The 18,095-nt window shown below is 48.5% G+C and overlaps 2 protein-coding genes across 2 annotated transcripts; both read left to right on the top strand.

Moving 5' to 3' along the window:
• The first annotated feature begins 4,196 nt into the window (after window positions 1–4,196).
• Window positions 4,197–5,524, top strand: LOC120649179. The gene has a single exon (XM_039925888.1). It carries the CDS (start codon window positions 4,480–4,482, stop codon window positions 5,338–5,340), a length of 861 nt encoding a protein of 286 aa, XP_039781822.1. The 5' UTR covers window positions 4,197–4,479; the 3' UTR covers window positions 5,341–5,524.
• An 11,603-nt stretch (window positions 5,525–17,127) lies between these two features.
• Window positions 17,128–18,036, top strand: LOC120649177 (NDR1/HIN1-like protein 10). Its single transcript, XM_039925887.1, has one exon. The coding sequence runs from the start codon at window positions 17,231–17,233 to the stop codon at window positions 17,873–17,875; it is 645 nt and encodes a 214-aa protein (XP_039781821.1). The 5' UTR covers window positions 17,128–17,230; the 3' UTR covers window positions 17,876–18,036.
• Window positions 18,037–18,095: the final 59 nt, after the last annotated feature.

The following is an 18,095-nucleotide window of genomic DNA, read 5'->3' as shown; positions in this document are numbered from 1 at the left end:
ATCTGTGTCGGAGAAACTTGCTTTAAATATTGGAGAACCTCTTGATGCTGATTCCATGACACCCTATCGGAGTATAGTGGGTGGCTTACAATATTTAACTTTGACCAGGCCAGATCTTGCTTTTGCAATCAATAAGGTCTGTCAATACCTTAAGTGTCCGACTACAGCTCATTTGTTAGCTGTCAAAAGGATCCTTCGTTATGTCAGTGGCACCATTGATTTTGGTTTAAAGATTGTGCCTTCCTCGTCTACCATGATTAGTGCTTTCTCTGATGCTGATTGGGCTGCAGACGATAGGAAATCTACAGGTGGATTTGCTGTGTTTTTGGGTGCTAATCTTGTGTCTTGGCAAGCAAAGAAACAAGCTACTGTGTCTCGCTCTAGTACTGAGGCTGAATATAAATCTCTTGCTAATGCAACTGCAGAAGTCATTTGGGTGCAATATCTTTTGGATGAGTTGGGTGTTCGACAATTGAAGGTTCCTGTTTTATGGTGTGATAACATTGGTGCTACGTACCTATATGCCAATCCAGTTTTTCATGCTCGCACAAAACATATTGAAGTTGATTTTCACTTTGTTCGTGAAAGAGTTGCTCAGAAGAAGCTTGATATTCGTATTATTTCTACACATGATCAAGTTGCTGATGGTTTTACCATGGCACAACCGGTACGTCAGTTACATGAATTTCGACGCAATCTCAATGTTGCTAGTGGCTAGTGCTCCTGCAAGTTGTGATTGAGGGGGGCTGTAGAGATATGTATCAGGTTAGGACTTCTACACTGTATGTACGAAGGACTCAGAGTCCTATCCTCGTACTCCCTCCGTATCCTAATTAGATGACGTTTAGGACATGAGTACGATTACCAAGGGGTGATTAATTAGGGGTTAGTTTTCTTGTCTTGCCCTTATTAAATAGACTATCGGGTGCACTATAGCCATCGAAACGTGTGTACCTCGGTTGGTCTGTGTCACTTGTCCCGGGGCTGGAGGGCGCTGGTTCGATCCCTGGTTGGGTGTTTTTTTTTTGGCTGTTGAGCAGGTGTATTTGCATGGCACTGTGCGCTGCGTTTTCGTGTGTTTTTTGCGCTGGCGCTCACGGATCGCTGCTTTGCTGCTACTTTTTACGTTCGCGCGTTCACTTTTGTATTTTGGCGCTCATCTCGGCCGACGCTTCGATTACTCATGCCACATCTTCCGAGCAGTTTAAATGCACTCGTTCACTAGCTTGCTTCTTCTGTGCTCCACACCACTTTTACTCCACTCCTTCACTTGCTTGCTTGTTCCTCTCTTGTTCATCCATGACCGATTCCGTTGCTGGGTTTGATCTCAACGTTCGTCTCGAGGAGCCTGAAGATGACGATAGCGTGGATGAAGTTCATCTCGACGAGCCTCCGTTGGAGAATGAAAGCGGTAAGGCATCTGTTATTAGTTTCCTTTTGCAAACAGACTTGCATTTGACGACGCCGTAGTACTTTCTATAAAGCATTCGTTTTATTTTACATAGGCTTTGATCTGAACCTGCCACAAGTAGAACATGCTGTTGAGGCTCCCGTTGAAGGTGACAACGACAACGACGTCCACGTCGATGATGAGCCACAAGATAACCATGGCGGTAATGCATCACTTAGCGACCAAGGTCCACGTTATTTGCAGTTTTTTGTTCAGTTCTCATCACTTACGGCCGGCACCGTATCATTGTTTTTTTTTACAGTCGATTTGAACATACCGCTTGATGAATTTGGTGCCATGGATTTCTCCTATATAGGGAACGATGCTGGTAAGGTTTTTAGTGATGATGTTTATCTTTGAAAAGAACTTGCTGTTGCTAGCTAAGAATAGAACTTGCTGTTGCTATGAACACTAAGCATTATTTTTTTAACAGAACCTGTTGAACAGCCCCATCGAAGGAAATAGATGACAGAACACCTCCGCAAACAAGTTTACCAATCTTTGTTGGCTAGAAGCAACAATGGTAAACTAGGCAAGAAGGACACTACCATTGTCGCCGAGCAATTTGGGCTTCATATTCGGGCAGTTCAGAGGTTATGGAAAAGAGGTACAACACAACTAGCAAACTCCATTCCGGTTGTTGTTTCAGGTCTAAAGAAGGGTAGAGTAGGCCGCAAGCAAAATCCCTGTTGACTTAGATGCATTGAGAAACATTCCTCTAAAGCAAAGAATGACAATAGATGATGTGTGCAAGGCACTAAATTTGAGCAAATGGCAGATTCAAAGGTATTTGAAAAAAGGTTACCTTAGGCGCCACTCTAGTAGCATCAAACCCTATCTCACTGAAGCAAACAAGAGGGCTAGGTTACAGTGGTGTGTTGACATGGTTAACAGGGAGTTGCTTGATGATCCAAAGTTTAAGGAGTTGTATGACTTTGTTTTTATTGATGAGAAATGGTTTTACCTATATCAAAAAAATGAAAGATATTATTTGCTACCCGAAGAAGATTTACCCCATCGGACTTGTAAGAATAAAAACTACATCCCTAGGCTCATGTTCTTGTGTGTTTGCGCTCAACCAAGGTTTAGGGATGAGGTTTGCACTTTTGATGGTAGGATTGGATGTTTCCCACTTGTTCATTATGAACCGGCTATGAGAGGTAATGAGAGGACCGGCCGTGTTCGTGGAGACATGGTTATGAAACCCATTACATCGATCACTAGAGATGTGATTAGGGATTTCATGATCAACCAAGTGTTGCCGGCCATTAGATCCAAATGGCCAAGAGAAGATGTGGGTAGACCAATCTTCATCCAACAAGACAATGCACCCTCTCATTTGAAAGTGGATGATCCGGAATTTTGTGCGGCCGCTAAGCTAGGAGGATTTGATATTCGCCTAATTTGTCAACCACCAAACTCTCCGGATTTCAACATTCTTGACTTGGGTTTCTTTCGAGCAATACAAGCAATTCAATATAAGAAGGATGCAAAATCTGTAGAGGCTCTAGTTCCAACCATCAAAGAGGTAATTTGCAATTCATGGAAGCAATTCAAATTGGTCACACATGTTTCAATGTTTTTTTTGAACAACAAATTTTCTCATTCATTCATTTGTTGCACAATTGTTTTGTAGGCTTTTATGGAGTACTTGGCACACCTAGCAAACCGGATGTTTCTAACACTACAAGGTGTCTTCATGGAAGCAATGAAAGTGAAAGGTTACAACAAGTTTCAGATTCCTCACATGAAAAAAGAAACTCTAGAAAGAGAAGATCGGCTTCCATCTTGTATCCCTTGTGATCCATCAGTGCTTCATGAAGCCGAGGCTAGTCTTGCCGAGGAGTACTCATTCTTGCTGCATGAAACAATTTGATTGATGCTTGTTAGCTTTTGTAGTAGAGACGTCATCCTTTCTTGTTGCCGATTGTTGCATGGACTGAATTTGTAATGATGCATGAATTAAATTATCTTACCGATGATTCCTCTGTCGGTAGCCAGCCAGGATAGTGCTCGTTGAAACGTTCACAGTACTCCATCTTGATGCGGCCGAGCATGACGCCGATGGCGATGTCCGCATGGACGAGACCACAACTAGGGCATGGATAGAACCGCGAGTGTGCACGGTTCCATGTTTCGCGATCCTCATGAACGAGACCACATCGACCGCATACAAATGCCCCCGGCGGCAAGGAATCCAGCAACTCCGGCGTGATGCCCTCATCCGGCTCCTGCGAGTCTAGCGCCACGCCGTCCGCGGCGACCTCCTGCGAATCCGGCACCACGATGACCTTGTCCGGCTCCTGTGAATCCTGCGCGACGGAGAGCAGCGGGTCGGAGTCGTCCACGGATAGCAGCGGGTCGACGACGTCCTCCGCGGCGAGCGCCTCCGACTCCGGCCCAACGCCATCCGCGGCGAGCGCCTCCGACTCCGGCCCGATGTCCTCCGCGGCGAGCGCCTCCGACTTCGGCTGGACGCCGTTCCGCGGCAACCAGCACCTGAGCGCCGCCGGTCTCCATAGCGACGAAACGAAGAAGGCGAGCGCGTGAGGGAGATGCATGAGTCGTGCGCGTGCGCGATGATCTCTTCAGTCGAGGAGTCCGCGATTAATGACGAGGAGAGACCATGCGAACGGGCGAGTTGCGAACGGGCGGCGCGATTAATGACGAGTAGTGCTTAGGGGCAATCGCGTCCAATTTAACCCTCGGCCTCCAGAACGTCGTCTTTAATCGCAAACGCCCCCGGCGCCGGAACGTCCTCTATTTACGATACGGAGGGAGTAATTATCCTCTCCTATTGGGAGATGGTCTTGTACTCGTCTGTGCCTAGGACATATGCCAGGCTATACAATGAACATCATGGCTGCCCTCAGGGGAAAGCTGTTCTGTCTAATTCCACAGCCGACAGAGTCTCGCTGGCCCTCGGACTCGGATGGCCCGTCCACAGCGTGTAACTGCGCCACCAACCGGCGTCCGGCGGCCGGTTGTTCCAACGGTCACCTTCCTGCTCTTCACCTCGCCATTTCTCTATGCTCCATTGGCCAGTGGTGGACCACCCTTCCCCCCGCGTCCAGGTCCAGGTCCAGCCGACGACCTCGCGTTCCTCCCCTCCCAGGTCTTCGTCGTCCCCTCCCTTTAACAAGACAAGAGCAATCCGCGAAAGGGGAATTGAAACAAAACAAGGCCGTCGATTCCTTCTCCCCCTCAGAGTAGGGTCGTCGTCGAGGCTTAGTAGATCCATGGCCTTCTGGGAGCCCTGCTTCGGCAAGGACAACGAGTGCTGCGACTGCGACTGCAGCTGGACCAAGTTCCTCATCTGGTCCGCCGTCGTCCTCCTCGTGGGCGGCCTCGTCGCCGTGCTCGTCGTCGCCTTCGCCGTCGTCTTCCCGCCCAAGGCCACGGCCGACGACGCCGTGCTGCAGAGGTTCGCGCTGGCGCCGGGCAACCCCGCCGCCAACTCCACCATCTCCTACAACCTCACGGCCACAGTGTCGCTGTGGAACCCCAACATCTACCGGGTCATCGAATACGGGCCCCTCGCCGTGGCCTTCTCCTTCAACGGCTCCCGCTTCGACGAGTCCGCCACCGTCCCAGCCTTCAACCACAAGAAGCGCAAGACGGCCACGGTCCGCGTCACCGTCGGCGGCGTGGACAAGCCCGTCAAGCTCACCGCGCCCGGGGTGAAGGAGTTCGCCGCGGAGAACGACACGAGCAAGTTCGCCGTGGAGATGCGGCTGGACACGACGCTGCAGTACAAGGGGCGCAGCGCCAAGTGCCCGCTCGTCGTCGTCTGCCCGCTCCAGCTGCAGCTCGTCGACCCCGACGTCGCCGCCACCGCGTTCCAGAGGACCAAGTGCACCATCCTCCGGGCCAAGAAGTCCGGCTGCTAACTCCATTGGCTAGAGCTCGATTTCTTCAAGAATTCCTTTTTCGGTTTCCCCCCTCTCGAGATTGTTGTTGCGTCTGCTTGGAAGACTATGATATGATCTGTAGGAGTGCAAAATTCGATTTGATGTGTATAAATCTGGATGATTCCTAACGACTCATGTTGCGTTGTTGTGATTTTGACAAGAATTATTGAGTGCGTGTTTTGGGAAGCAGGGGTTTGACTGACTCTGCCGGGATGATCGAGGTGCAGTGCAGTCAACTGAACGCTCTCTCCCAGTCCCAGGCCCTTGATGAGATGAGTGGATATCCCGGGGACAGGGGAAAAGATGCGTCCGGTAGCTAGGAGCCCACCCAGGGCACAGACATCGCACCAGTTGCTGCTGCTGACACACTATCCTGGAGGATGAACACCTGAACTGATCGGTGACCCGTTTAATTTGGCCGTTTGTAAATTAGTTGGTCTCAGCAAGACGCCACATCTCGAGCAAGCAGGCGAGCGAAGAGACGAGGAGGCCGATGAATCGGATTGGATACCACCGGAGAAGAACCAAACCTATGAGAGCATCGTGAAAATGTGAATAAGAAATTTCGAAAAGGACAGGAACGACAGGCTGCTAGGTTTAGAGGAAAGGCCCGAGTTTCGCCCCCCAAAAGAGGGCAAACGTGGTGGCACTACCCAAAGTTGACGCCAACTGGTAGATTAGTCGGGAGCACATGATTAAGGCATCTGATGCTGTATCATATCTCAAGCCGTTCATCGTGCACGGTACACCGCTGTCAAACTACCAGATCCCGGCTATGGAGAAATACGTACTGTAGGTCACATTCGCAACTGTAACATTACTAATCGCACGTCCATGATGGACTGTAACGTTTTTTTTAAAAAAAATCATCTGCTTTTTTCTGAACGGAATTTTGTATTCCAATAACTCAGAAACACAGCGGAATCAATGGCCACCAGATCCTCGAGTTCAAAAGACGTACACTCTCAATCGAGGGAAGTACAACCAAACGCCGCCACAACGTGCGCCACCTTTATTACAATCTCTAGGACAAAATAGAATTTCTAACTCAATAAAAAATATTTTTATTAGAGTATATTAGGCAACTCCGAATATGGTTAGTTTATGATTGATTATAATTTTGGGATAACCTTTCTTATTTCTACGAGAGGCTACTTGCCCTCCAAATTATGTACTCCTATATATACCACCCAAGGGGCTCAATGCAATACATCGATCATATTATACGCATCCTACTTTTCTACGTGGTATCACGAGTTAGGGTTTCAACCTAGGCTTCCGCTTCCGCAGCCGCCGCCGCCGCCGCGCCGCCCCCGGGGAGATCGATCTCCGCTGGGGGCCGCGCCCTCATAGGATACCCGGCGGATCCCTCTGATCCGTCGTGCCTGTCGTCGTCAAGCACAGCAAGGAGACTGTCGGTACCCTGCAGCTGGGGTACCCACTCCTACTGTGCCAAGGCTCGCGTAGTTATCCGTAACTACGCCCTAATGAGCTGAGCAGCCGGACCCTTGGGGTCCGACTCCATCTCACCGGGTCAACGGTCCCGGACCCGCTTCCCACTCGGGGACGGGTCCGGTGTCACCACGCGTCCCAGAGGTGGAAATGCTCTACACCTGTGGCCACGAACCCGGACCCCCGCAGGTGTTCCGGGACCTCCACGTGCCTATCCGGACCGCCGTGAGCTCGCGGCTTAGCAAGCTGCTCGGGAGGAGTCCGGAGCCGCCACGTGTCCCGCAGACGCGGGCTCAGGCGCAAGCCTTCCGCTGGAAGCTCGCTCACGTGTCCCGCATACGCGGGCGCGGGCACAAGACTTCCGCTGGAAGCTCCCTCACCCACCCGCATTAAGTGCGAGTGGTTGAGGCATGCTCTGCTGCCACTGGGCACGAGGCAGCTCTTGCCAGTCCACACTGTGGATCGCGAGTTACCGAGGTAGGCTCGAATGACCGCTATAAGGATCACCGGGGTGTCCGACCCTAGAGGGGAAGGGGGTGAATAGGGTCGCTAATCGCTTTCTAACCTACGGTTCAATCTATTTGCATAAGATAAACCTAACACGTTCTACACATGCTAGTTATGACTAAGGTTTATCTATACTACTCTCTACTTACCACAAAAAGACTTGCAACCTATAGCCAATCCTAATCAAACTAACTAGGAAAGTAAAGGCACGCAAGATAGAGTAAATGCGGAAACGTAATACGGTAAGTAAAGAGGTAAGGAAGAAAATATGCAAACTCCCGTGAAGACACCAAGACACACGATTTAACGTGGTTCGGTTAGGACACCAAGTCCCTCCCTACGTCCACGGCCCTTGTCCAACAAGAACAAGTGTGATGCCGAGTCTCTTCGCTTGATCACCGTCTTGCGTTCGCCACCAAGGCTTCCGGCAAGCAAAGGCTAAGTGGCACCAAATCACCAAGACAAGGCCACCGCCACCGTCTCTCTCAAAGCATCACCAACGGCACCGTCTTCACTATCGGAGCTTCTCACCAAGAGGGGTCTCCTTCCCCGCACAAAGTGTCGTTGCCTCTCCACACCAAGTCGGAGGGTCACATGACGAGTACACGGTTGCTTGCTGCAGCAAGACTTTGCTCAAGGGAGCTCTCGCAAGAACTAATCCCTATACAAGTGCACAAAGCACTCTCTCAAAGCTTCTCACAAGCTAGATATGACACTAAGCTTTGCTAGCATGGTTGGAGATGATGATTTGCTTGGGCAACACTTCCTTCAACTTTTTTGGCGTCCAACCATTTGCAGCAACCGGCCTTGGGGGGTATATATAGCCCACACACCCCAAAAGAGCCGTTGGGAAAGGCTGACAAAATTCCTTAACGCCGGTTAAACCGACGCTCCAATTTTGCCAACACCAGTTCAACTGGTGAATGCTATTTCCCAGCAACTAGTCGTTACTGCTCCAACGGCTACTTGATCAATTGCACCGACGCTCTTGAATTCATCGTCGGTTTAACCGGTGAGTGCAAGTTCAGAAACCCCCCGAAAAATGGAGTCTCTGGACAACTGCACCGACGCTCACTTTTTCTTCATCGTCGGTTCAACCGGTGCCTCTGGGTCTGTCTTCACTTCAAGTCATTGCACCGACGCGTTGTCTTCAGGCATCGTCGGTTCATCCGACGCAAAACCCTAGCCTCAGCTTCTGGGTTTATTGCACCGACGCCTTCACTCTGCTCCTCGTTGGTTCATCCGGTGTACTCTCCTGATTTGGCCTTTTCTGAGTCCATTGCACCAGTGAGTACAATTTGCCTATCGTCGGTTTAACCGGTGATAGCAAATTGTCTTTGTTTTGATCTTTTCGACTTGGTTTCTTTAGGGTCTTTGATCTTTTCATCTCTTGGACCTATAAACCTGATAGTGATCATCTTAACACATATATTAGTCCAAGTGTTGTGCGTGTCATCAATCGCCAAAACATTATATTGAAATATGGCATGAGAGGTCATTTTCGCTACAATCCCCCCTTTTTGGTGATTGATGCAAAACAACCAAAGCAAGCAAGATGAATTGCAAGAATATGAAATTGATACCAATTTGAAAAGTTAGAAACTACTTAGCTTGCTTGGATGACATTTCAATGCTCATTTTAAAAGCTACCGGCACTTGATTAGTCCTTGGACGAAATACTTCCGGCTTGATAGCAATTGTGAAACAATGGCTTGTGGCCAATGTAAGACAATTGTGTGGATTTTTGTACCTTAGTCCATGGGATTATTAATTTGCACTTCTCCCCCACATTGACTAAGTACCTCCCCCTATCACCATGCATCCTTTTGCATTGTATTTTCCATTCCTCCCCCTTTCTAATGGCATCATTTACCAGACTATCAGACTATTTGCTTGTTTTTAGGGTACATTTCTCCCCCTTTGTCATCAAACACCTAAAAGCTTCATAGCCACTAGCAACAAGGAGCATTAGTAGCAAAAGAAATTTACTAGTGATAGAGTGTTATACCAACTAAATTTGGCATATCTTCCTTTGTTTGAACAAATTCCCCCTTTTTCAAAGATTGTGGCACCTCCTATCTTGACACTAATTGTGATGCCAATTGTGACTTGTAGGGGTAGTGTTCAAAAGAAATTTGAACTCATGGAGATAGCTCTAGGTGACTACAACAAATAATACTTGTAAAGCATATTAGTCACACAAATATAAATTATAGAGTTAGCTCCCCCTAAATGTGTGCATTAGTGTTTGAATCACTCACAAATGTATGCACTTGTATTACACATAGTGGGGATTTAACTTTATAACTTGCTAATCATGGCACCATAAGTAAGCAATTGATATCAAAATCATTTTTACCACGAATATGAGAAATATCAAATTGCAAGATATGCTATGGAAGACATATGCCATGTGAGAGAAACAATTAAGCTCATGTAGGTTGCAACAAGATATGATAAAGCTTAGATAACCTACCATATGGAATTTCTAGAAAAGCATATCAAATGAAAGATACCAATAGTAAAGATAAGATCATGCAATCCTAGAGAGGCATTAAGCTACAATGATGCATGAAGGATATCAAATGAAATTGAGATCATCCTTTTACCTTGCTCATTACCTCATATGTAGGGGAGGGGAATTTGGGTCACTAATCTTTAATCCACAACTTGGCTTTAATTCAACTTTGCATGATGCATCCCTACTCATGCATCCCAAACCTTGCCAAGCCTCCAAATTCCCCGTGATGCTTGTTTGGCACCTAAGTTTTAGGGATCCAAACCTTTTGAGAGCCATCCACGGTATGAATAATATCCTTGGGCACCCAAATAGGCCGGTTCCATCCATATGTTCTCCACCCCCATGACATGAGCCACCACCTTGTCATTCTTCTTCTTTTCAAGTATGTAGTGGTTGCTCTTTTGCTTGTTCTTGTGGGTGGGCTTGGTGTACATGTATGAAGCCTTCAAGTATGGAGATATGATTTTCTCGATCTCCTTAGCCTTCTTGTGTCCCTTCTTGCTTTTGTTCAAGTTCTTGGGCTTGCCATTTTCTTTGCCCTTCACCCTCTTTTTCCTTGCATTGGTAGGACTTGTGACCTTCTTTGCAACACTTGAAGCAAGTCACGGTTTCTCCCTTCTCAAGCTTCTTCACGCCCACGGAGGTGTTATCTTGAGAAGGTTGGACTTGCTCTTGAGTGTACTTTCCTTTGAGCCGCCTCAAGTCCGCCATTAGCCTTTCTACTTCTTGTTTGAGCTCATCATTTTCCTTAGCAATGAGATCATCACATGTTTCTACAATCACATCCTCCTTGCAAGGGGTTAGATCACAAGAGGTAGACGCATCTACCTTGATGATAGGTGTTGCAGAAGGAATATTACAAGGAAATGATTTATCCGATGATGATTCATTTTTACATTCAAAGCTCTCATATTTTATTTTAAGTTCTTTATACTCATTGTCTAACAAATTGAATTTGTTTAGTAAGTTCTCATATCTTGAGACAAATGAGGCATGAAGTTTTTCTTTAGCTTTGAGAGCTTTGATTTCCTTATTTTGTTTAGTGAGATGTTTTTGTTGATTATAAAGAAGTGTCATCATCTCACTAATTTCATCGGTTTCAACATCGGATTCATCATTGGAGGAGGAGTCATCACTTACATCGTTATTACCTAGTGCCATAAGACACATGGGAGGTGGTGATGATCTCCGAGGGCGATGGGTGGTGGAGCTCTTGGAATTTTTCTTGTGACTTGAGCTTTCACCACTTTTCTTGGGTTGTAGATGGCAGAGAGAGCTTGAGATCTTGATTTGTTCTTTTTCTTCGCCATCTTCTTCATCCCAACCGCACTCCCTCTAATGAGAGTTTTGTACCCAAGCTCATAGAGGTCATGTACATGCTCGGCAATCTTGCGGTGATGGTATAGCATGGCCCTTGGATATTCTTCATCGCTTGAACTTGATTCATCATCACTCTCATCCTCTTCTTCTTCTTCACTTGAGCTTGATGATTCTTGTCGCCTTGGTTGATATTTGCATGAATGCTTGGCGGCAAGACTTTTGCGGCTTGAAGAAGAGGTGGACTCTTGCTCCTTCTTTGTCATTCCCATACTATACTCATAGGCAATGATTTGATTGATGACTTGGTTGGGTGTAAGCTTGACCAAGTCTTCTTTTTTCAAGAGAGCATTGATGATGTCATAATCGGGCTTGCGAAGGCTCCGGAGGATCTTGCGGTTAATTTCCTCATCTTTAACTTGATTGAGACCTAAGGCATTAATTTCATTGACAAGAGTATTTAATCATGAGTACATGTCATGACCATTTTCATTGGGAAGTTGCTTAAAGCTACTAAGCTCCTCGCCGAGAATATGATATTTTTGATTGACAACATCCTTTGTGCCCTCATGATTCTTGATAATTTGCTTCCATAGCTTATGAGCATTTTCATTAGCAAAAACACGGTTAAACACACTATCACATAGAGAGGACAATAGAATTGACTTAGCAATGGCATCATATTGTCTCTCGGCCTTAGTGTCATTTTTCTTGCCTAATTCAGTGACACGTCAAACATCAAGCCCACGTGGGCTTGGAGATGTGCTTGCATAAGCATTTTCCATCGTGAAAAACCCGTGCCACCGACGCTCACTTTTTCTTCATCGTCGGTTCAATCGGTGCCTCTGGGTCTGTATTCACTTCAAGTGATTGCACCGATGCGTTGTCTTCAGGCATCGTCGGTTCATCCGACGCAAAACCCTAGCCTCAGCTTCTGGGTTTATTGCACCAACGCCTTCACTCTGCTCCTCGTCGGTTCATCTGGTGTACTCTCCTGATTTGGCCTTTTCTGAGTCCATTGCACCGGTCAGTACAATTTGCCTATCGTCGGTTTAACCGGTGATAGCAAATTGTCTCTGTTTTGATCTTTTCGACTTGGTTTCTTTATGGTCTTTGATCTTTTCATCCCTTGGAACTATAAATCTGATAGTAATCATCTTAACACATATATTATTTCAAGTGTTGTGTGTGTCATCAATCGCCAAAACATTATATTGAAATATGGCATGAGAGGCTATCTTCGCTACAACCGCACAGCGGGTCGTGAGTTACCGAGGTAAACAGTGGAGTCACGGGCGCTGCGTGACTGTCCACCACAGTAAATGGAGGCGAATACTCAAGAAGCCTATGCCACAGTCTACGCAGCTGGCACAATAGGCTACGCCGCAACCTACACTACGGACAATGCGCCGACAAGATGGGTCGAGCATGCCAGTTTGGTCAGGGAATCCGAAGCAGCAGCGCAAGGAATCCCAGGATGAGATCTACGTCAGTCAGAGCTACATAGCGCCGAAGTGGTAGGTTGTTTAATACTAGATTGCTGGGGCCACCTGTTGGGACCCAGCCACCATGTAGCGCCCCTCCTTTGGCTATAAAAGGAAGGGAGCGCTCAGTAAACAGAGTCCACTACACAGCTCATTTTCTCGGATTCACTCCGAACAATCCCGTTCTAACTCAGAGACAAGCAATACAACACACAGTGGATGTAAGGTATTACGCTCCGGCGGCCCGAACCACTCAAAACCTTCTGTGTTCATCGTGTTCTTGGATCTAGATCGGACTAATCCTAGCTACCCCTAGAGTTCATTCTCCCTCAGGGCTTTGGCGGGTGCATTCTGCCACCCGGATGGGTTTACCACCCGGCTGGGTTTACCACCCAACAGAGACCTACCTCTTCCCGTCGCCCATTGGATCCATGGCTGTGCTGCCCGTCATCCTCGTCGGGCACTTTGTCGCCATGGGCCCGCCGTCGGGCCTGCCCTGCCTCTGCGTCGTCCCTCCTTCGGCACCGCATCAGGACCCATCGCCCCTTCCACGCAACGTCCAGGCGCCCCCCTCCCACTAGCGCCACCGCACAACTGCCCCTGAGCACGAGTGCGTGGCTGTGGAGGAAGCCATGGGGCCGCCAGGACACCGCGCCCTCGGGGCCATCGGGCCACCGCACCGCCGATCGACATCGCCGCCGGGCCGCAGCGCCCCTCCATCGCCGACTCTCTCCTCCGCGCCGTTGAGCCTGCATCCCCTTCGTCCTCAGCGCCGCTTCCACCGCTGCCTTGTGCGCGAGGACGTGGCGGCGGGGGCGGTTCGGGGGCCGCCAGCCCGCTGCGTAGCTAGAGCTCGGGACGCACCTCACCAGCTCGCCCCCCCCTCTGCTATGCCTCTCTCTCCCTCTCTGTCTTTTTGACCGACGGTGGAAAGAGGTAAGGATATAGTGGGGGCATCCAGCTAGGTGCACCCGAGATTGTACCCGGAGGTCTACTCTGCTGCTGCAGTTTTCTTTTTCTTTTCCGATCTAAGATCGGTTTGCGTCGCCCTGCCGTTCGTCGCCGTTCATCGTCGACACTCCCGAAGGACGAGGTTGATGCTGCGCCCTCCAGGCTGCAGCGACAACGTTCGTGATCAAGACACCCTATCGGTGTCGTCGCCTTTTCAGGCGGTGGCGCCACTCGACGCCGGTCTTTGTCAAGCAGGCGCTCGATTCGCCTCCGCGCCTCCAGCCGTTCTCACACGGACATTGCCGCCAATGTTCCTGAAGGAAGATGTCGTCGCCACCCCTGATCTGAGCGAGACACTTACTGCAACCTGCGCCGTCGCCACCCCTGTCATGAGCGTGACCTAAGTCGCAAACGGCGCCGTCTACCATCGTCATCCGCCGCACCGTCCTGCTGCTGCCTTCGGCAAGAGGTTGCTGAGTTTGTGTACTCGAGCACCTCGATGACGCTTCGACTCGTGCCCCCTCCACGGCTTCGACCACGTCCACCTCAACTTCGGCTACTACAGCACTAAAGGGCTATCATCTGCATGAGTCTCCAGTCAAAGCTTTCGCACCGGCGTTCCGACTGCAGGGGGATACGTCTCTATTGTTCTCCAGTCTGATCGTTCGTGTTGCTACCGCTACGACTGCGGGGGATGTTAGAGTATATTAGGCAACTCCGAATATGGATAGTTTATTATTGATTATAATCCTGGGATAACCTTTCTTATCCCTACGAGAGGCTACTTGCCCTCCAAGTTATGTACTCCTATATATGCCACCCAAGTGGCTCAATGCAATACATCGACCACATTATACGCATCCTACTTTCCTACAGTTCTAATCATAGACTTCATTGTAAAACAAAATTTCTTTTCCAAGCGGAACATTTTTTCTATTCGAACATTCTCTTTCCCCTTCTCGGTGGGCCAACTTTTCTCAGCACTGAACAAACCTTTTTTTTTGTCCTGATGTTCCGGGAGAAGAAAAAAAAATGTCACATGAAAAATAAGAAATATTATAGAAAAACAAAAATGTGTGTTAGTGTGCAATAAAATCGTTCACTCGCATAAAATTGGACTCCTGGGCTGTGTAGGCGCTTTTCGTTGCGTTTGTTTGCCACGAAAACGCGCAGTGACAACGATGTCAACCAAGAACCAACGCGTTCCTGATATGCACGCAGCTCCTCTCACTTTCGTTGCTCTATCCATTGAAGGATATGGATTACTACTGGATTGGCTTTGCTCGACAAGCAGCTGCAGACCTTTTATTTTTGAGACACGGTTCGCCAGGGTCTTTTCTTTCTCTTCATCAATTCAAAAAAAAAATACGCAGCCCGGCCGGTTCGCCGTCGTCGTCAGGAATCAGGAGCAGTAGTGCTGGAAAGGAGAACCGGCCGGCCAGCATCCTGGCGAAGACGGCCAGCACAAGGTAGCATTCGGAGATGTTCTTGTTCTCCGTCCCATCCACGCAACTTCCAGGCAGGCGGATGCCCGGCCCACGCGTTGTTTTGCGCGTAGCAGTGATCGAGTAGCAAGCTGACGAGGACGGACGGATGTCGCCGCGTTGTTTTGACGCAACTTTCGGAGATGTATGTTTCATTTACGGCAGGTCGCCGCAGGCAATGTACTCCCTCCGTCCTAAAATATAAATATTTATCGACTTTCGTAATTCACGTTTAACTATTCGTTTTATTCGAAAAATTTATAAAAATATTATTTATTTTGTTATGACACGTTTTATCATCGTATATATTTTAAGTATATCATAATTATTTTTTATATTTTTATAAATTTTTTAAATAAGACGAATGGTCAAACGTGATCAGTAAAAGTCAACAAATATTTATATTCTGGGACGGAGGAAGTACGTGATTGATCTCACTCTCACGGCGTTCGTCAGTAGCGGCTCAACTTCGCAGCATTTTCTTTTCCGTGTCCAAGTCGCAACCACGCACCAAACTGACGAAATGGACAAGAAAAGGATTTGAACTGGATGACTGGCCGCTGTCTCAGAATCTCTTCCTCAGAGGAGCAAACCAGCAAGACCTGAAGCTTGTTGCACTGAAAGAATCAAGCGCATGCATGATTGTAGGCTAAGGAAGATGGAGTCGATTTATGCCGAGGAGTTTGGACTAATTCGAGCAAGTGGATGCCTCACGAGCAGGTGGAGTCTTTTGTAGTGGGAGCAATGGCGGGGAGTTAAAATTTGAATCCCAGGCACACTGGGCGCCAAAGAGTTCTTGGAAGCGCCTAAAGAGTTCCTAGAAGTTTCTGCACCGGTCTTTGATGGCCTTTGTTTTTTTATTGTGTTGTGTTTGTTCATAGCCACACATTTGTTGAGAAAGTATGCTACCACGTGCTATCTCTCTTTGGTCAGACTTGGTTTTTTATTTGCATGTGCACTGTAACCTGCGTGTGCAGGAAAGATGGCTCACACATTTATAGGGGCATTATGGTAATTTCGCATGAACTGTAAGATCCCTGGTTTAAAACTTGGCAATGTATTAGGTGCAAATCAATCTCTTCGTGCAAACTATGGAAACTTCAATCTAGATCATCGGATCAACATCCAAGGGGCATGAGGGATTGGGTAATTTTACAATCTGGACCCGCCGTTGGATTGTGTAATCACACTTTTGCAAATTCCCCCTCCCACCCCCTGCACCCTCCGCTTATATGTTGATATGATGATCCAGATTAAAGTTTTTATAGTTTGCACGGAGTAGTTAGTTTGCACCTAATATGTTCATTTAAACTCGGACGGAGGGAATACTATTTTTCCGGGAATGAAAATGCCATCTTCAGGTGGAGGAGCAAACTAAGCCAAGCGATGGTGCCAAAAAAGAGGATGTTAAAGTCGAATCGCCATAGAACCAGAATCATGGTTTGCTCCTCTGAAGAAGAGATTCCAAAACATGCTCCGATAATGGACACCAAAACACAATTCAAATCGTATCCTTCCTATAAAAACACAAACAATATAATTCAAATTCTTGGTTGGATCACGAATTCAGTTTGATGACTAAGTAGCTATTAGCAATGGCTGTTTGGATCACACACATATCATGTGCAAACCAATCTCTTCGTGCAAAATATGAAAACTTCAATCTGGACCATCAGATTAACATCTAAAGGGAGGGGTGCAGGGGGTGGGAGGGGGAATTTGTAAAAGTGTGATTATCCAATCCAAGGGTGGGTCCAGATTGTAAAATTACCCAATTACCGTGCCTTTGGATGTTGATCTGATGACTCAGATTGAAATTTTTATAGTCTGACGTTCCCAATATATGTTTTTGCTAAATGGATTTGAACGTAACTAGCAACTTATTTTCTGTTACATATACGGATATACCTGATTTCAAGAAGCAAGTAAAAATGGATCAAGTACGCCGTAGCTGCTACACATACAACGATGACAATGCTCGACATCTTCTGCATTTCACGTCTGGCTGCGCCCTATATACTCAGGGCCTGGCAAGCTACAACCTGCAGGCAACGACCATAGTAACCGTCACACGGGCAAACACTAGCGGCTAGCCTAGCTACCTTGGTCGTGTACGTGCACCCGGCCGCCCGGACGATCTCGATCGATCCACCATGTGCGAGTGCGACGACTGCGAGTGCTGCGGCTGCTTCGGCTCGTACAGCCGCTTCGCGTGCGGCTTCTGCATCGGCCTCGCCATCGTCGCCGCGGTCGCCGTCATCATCGTCCTCGTCGTCGGCTACGGCCACGCCGCCCAGCCCCGGTTCGAGGTCGAGGACGCCTCGCTCGCTCGCTTCGCGCTTACCGCGACGTCTCCGACCACCACCATCTCCTACAACCTCACGCTCACGCTCGCCGTGCGCAACCCCAACTGGGCCATGGGCGCCACCTTCCGGTCCCTCGAGGCCGACTACCTCTTCGACGGCCAGCGCTTCGACCGCGTCGACGTCGCCGCGCCGGGCTACGTTCTGCCCGCCAGGAAGACCGCCGTGTTCCGCATCGCCAGCGGCGCCGACGAGGCGAGCGTCATGCTCGGGAGCGCCGGCGTCAAGGCGTACCGGAGGCAGAGCGGCAAGGGAGTGTTCGACGTCGAGGCGGCGCTCTCGGGGCAGGTCAAGTACCAGCTGCACAGCACGTGGTGCAGGCTGGAGGCCAGGTGCCCGCTCAAGCTGCAGCTCGCCGGCGGCCAGGACGCCGCCGCAGTCGTCTTCCAGAAGACCACATGCGAGTTGCTCCGGTCATCGCAGAGGGGGTGCTGATCCGATCCATCGTTCAGTGTTTGCTAATCGCGCGCTAAACATCGCATGGGTTGTACTTCGATCGACTTTTTTTTAATTTCGCTTGGTTCTCCTTACTTTTTCTTCGTGTGAGTTTCGACTGATCATTGCTTCGTATTGCAAATGCCATGTGTGTTGCAACATTCGGTGTGTACTTGGCTTGTTTTGAAACGAGGAAACTTCATAGAAATTTAGAAGGAAA

This window comes from Panicum virgatum, chromosome 9K, assembly GCF_016808335.1.
Source record: "Panicum virgatum strain AP13 chromosome 9K, P.virgatum_v5, whole genome shotgun sequence".
NCBI lineage: Eukaryota > Viridiplantae > Streptophyta > Magnoliopsida > Poales > Poaceae > Panicum > Panicum virgatum.
Note: the sequence above shows the minus strand (reverse complement) of the source record. Positions and strands in the feature narration are given on the sequence as shown.